This window comes from Propithecus coquereli, unplaced genomic scaffold, assembly GCF_000956105.1.
Source record: "Propithecus coquereli isolate 6110/MARCELLA unplaced genomic scaffold, Pcoq_1.0 Scaffold442, whole genome shotgun sequence".
Taxonomy (NCBI): domain Eukaryota; kingdom Metazoa; phylum Chordata; class Mammalia; order Primates; family Indriidae; genus Propithecus; species Propithecus coquereli.
In genome coordinates, this window is record NW_012150197.1 from 1,689,714 (window position 1) to 1,692,868 (window position 3,155).

The window sequence follows — 3,155 nt, forward strand, 5'->3', positions numbered from 1 at the left end:
AGCCCGGCCCGCCGCTATCGCGCCGCCCCCCGAGCCGGCCGCCGGTGGTGCGGCCCGGCCCCGCCCCGCGCGCTTCCGCACGTCCGCCCGGCGCCGCCGTCGCCGCTGACGCCAACCGCGCAGGGGGCGCCGGGAGCGCGGGCGCGCCGGCCGTGAGTGTGCGCTTTTGAGGCGGCGGCGGCGACAGCGTCCCTGCCCCGCCGCGCCGCCCCCGCCCGCCGGCATGAGCTACGACCGCGCCATCACCGTCTTCTCGCCCGACGGCCACCTCTTCCAAGTGGAGTACGCGCAGGAGGCCGTCAAGAAGGGCTCGACCGCGGTGAGGCGCCAGGGCTAGGCTGGGGCCTGCGCGCGGCCGGGGTTGCGGGCGGAAGTGGGGCTCGGGGCGCTGGAGGGCTCGGGAGGACGCTGCGGGGGAGCCCCGGGGGGCCGCGGAGAGCCCGGGGAGAGCGCTGTGGCGCGCGGGGAGCCCCAGGAGAGCGCTGGGGGACCGGGGAGCTGGGGGGCCCGGGCGGGCTCTCGGGGGAGAGGATTGCAGGGAGAGGGCCGGGCCGGGGAGCCCCGGCTGCCGCTGTGCTGACGGCTCTGCTTGGTGTGCGATGGGCCTTCAGAACTAGCGCGGTGGCCCTGGGGACACGGGAGGAACGACGTCGGTGTCGCTAGCGAGATAGGAAAGGGAGCTCAAGGAAGAGCAGGCCCGGACAGCACAGTCGGAGCTTGCTCTCAGTGGATTTTACCTTGATTTTGGTAGCTACTTGGCGGTGATTTTTGACAGGTGCTTTGAAAAACAATTTGGCGTGTGAGCCGTGAACTCCTAAGCGCCTGTTTCTCTTCTCAGCGTCTCGTAGCGAGGTGCTCCCGGGCGGGCGAGCAGGTGGCCGTGGTGACGGCCATCTTGGCGGGTCACCTTTGCGTGGCGCGAGACCCGGGTGCGGGTGCGGGTGCGGGCTGTGCCGGTGCGCGTCCGGAGCGGAGCCAGGGGAGCGCGCTCGCCTGGGGAATGTTACGCAAGCCAGCAAGCCACTCGGGGGACGCCCAGACGCGCCCAGTTAGGGAGACTTCCCCCCACCCCAGGGAAAGCAGCTGTCCACTGGGCCCAGGTGGCCTTTGAGAACAAAGAGTTGGCCTTGAGCTGATGACAAGCTGCCGCTGGTCTGACTGCTCAGCTGGAAGGAGCCCACCCCCCCCCACGAGCTGAGCATGAGCTACCCATGGTCAGTCCTTGTCTGAGCCTGTACCTCTCATTTTGACTAGGGCGACCTTCGCAACACCGTTTGACATTTAAATTTATGATATCGAAAAGACATCTGTCCGTGTTATTGGTCAAGCTATATAATACAGTTTTTATCACCTGGTACTTCAGAGGTTTGAGTGGGCAAAGAGAAAAAAACACACACAGTTCTGTAAATCTTGAACTGTTTTCATTTCCAGAATCTTTGCTTTGAAATTAAGGCCCAAAATCTATGTGGGTGACCTAACTAAGCTTAAAGAGCACTGGAAGAGGAGTCGCTGACACTCCCAACCCCTCGGTGCTACCACCCAGGCCAGCCAGCTACAGCTGGTTTCGCTGCACCCATCTAGCTTTTCTGGCCCCTGGGGTCAGTCTGAATGTCACCTGCGTCAGTGCATGAGAAAGCTCCCTGAGAATGGAAGCCTACTCCAGACCCGTGCTTTTCAGCCAGGGGCGCTTTTGCCTCCTCGGGCACTGGCGATGTGTGGACACCTTGCAGAGGAGCTCCTGGTGTGTAGGGGGTAGAGGTGGGGGTGCTGCCTAATAGCCCACCGTGCTGAGGACAGCAGCCACATCGAAGAATGAGCTGGCCCAGCTGCTTGTAGTGCTAAGGGTGGGAAGCCTTGCTCTAAACCAGTGGTCCGCAACCTCATTAGGGACCGGTTTCATGGAAGACAATTTTTCCATGGATGGGGATGGTTTGGGGACGATTCAAGTGCATTACATTTATTGTGCAGCCAAACCTCTCTGCTAATGATGATCTGTATTTGCAGCTGCTCCCCAGCACTAGCATCACGGCCTCAGCTCCACCTCAGATCATCAGGCATAAGGAGCTGCAACCTAGACCCCTCGCATGTGCAGTTTACAGTGGGGTTCGCTCCTATGAGAATCTGACGCTACTGCTGATCTGGCAGGAGGCGGAGCTCAGGTGACGCGAGTGATGGGGAGCGGCTGTAGATACAGATGAAGCTTCACTCGCTGGCCTGCTGCTCGCCTCCTTCCAGGTCTACAGGTACAGGTCCGTGCCTGGGGGTTGGGGACCACAGCTCTAAACCAGGAGGGGCTGTTACTTTTGTTTCTGCTTAAGGTTAACTGTCAGTGACTGTCCACGCTTTTGATCACAGCTCTGTCCCTCTCTACAGCGTCAGCTGTAAATGGAGCCGTTGACCTTCCTATAACAATTGACACGGTTGTCCACTGAGAGCACATCAGGCCTTCCTCACAGTGGCGCACTTTAGCTTGCCACAGTGCAAGAGCAGAGTGGACCTTCATGTAACTTCAAACCACAGAAACCCTGGCCTGAGGACACCGGACTTAACCGTGAAGTCTCGGGCTTTGAGGCTTTGCGTAGGACTGTGATTAGTGGGGCTGCAGTGACACACACTGGTGATGCGGTGGTTACTGACTGTGTTGTAACTAAGACTACGTACCAGCCTTTCAAAGGCACAGGATTGGCACCTAGGTCAGTACCTGTGTTGGCTCTACCCAGAGTGGCTTGCCGGGGTGGCGCCAACCAGTGACAGGCAAGTGGAGCAGGAAGGGGTGTGGGAGAGTACACCTTCCCTCGGGGCTGCTGCCCACTGTGTCTGCCCAGGCCCCAAGTGCACACCTGCTGCTGGTGCTCTGAGCCTGGCGCAGACCCTCATGTCACTTTCTCGTGTGGTGTGTGGATCTTTGTTGAAGGTTGGCGTTAGAGGAAGAGACATTGTTGTTCTTGGTGTGGAAAAGAAGTCGGTGGCCAAACTGCAGGATGAAAGAACAGTGCGGAAGATCTGTGCTTTGGATGATAACGTCTGCATGGCCTTCGCAGGTACGTGTCGGGACAGTGCCTTACTCTCTGGAGTCTCTCCAAGAACAGAGCTTGCAGATGACCTGGCGTGAGTGGGCTGTGTGAGGCATGGAAACTGGATAAACAAAAAGCACT

At 59.7% G+C, this 3,155-nt stretch overlaps 1 protein-coding gene across 1 annotated transcript in view; it reads left to right on the forward strand.

Moving 5' to 3' along the window:
- The first annotated feature begins 83 nt into the window (after window positions 1-83).
- PSMA7 (proteasome (prosome, macropain) subunit, alpha type, 7) overlaps window positions 84-3,155 on the forward strand; it is a 7,078-nt gene continuing 4,006 nt past the window's right edge. Inside the window, exons 1-2 of the mRNA XM_012654591.1 lie at window positions 84-319; window positions 2,915-3,041. Coding sequence (XP_012510045.1) covers window positions 224-319; window positions 2,915-3,041 — 223 coding nt within the window. The 5' untranslated portion in view covers window positions 84-223. The remainder of the gene's footprint in view (window positions 320-2,914; window positions 3,042-3,155) is intronic.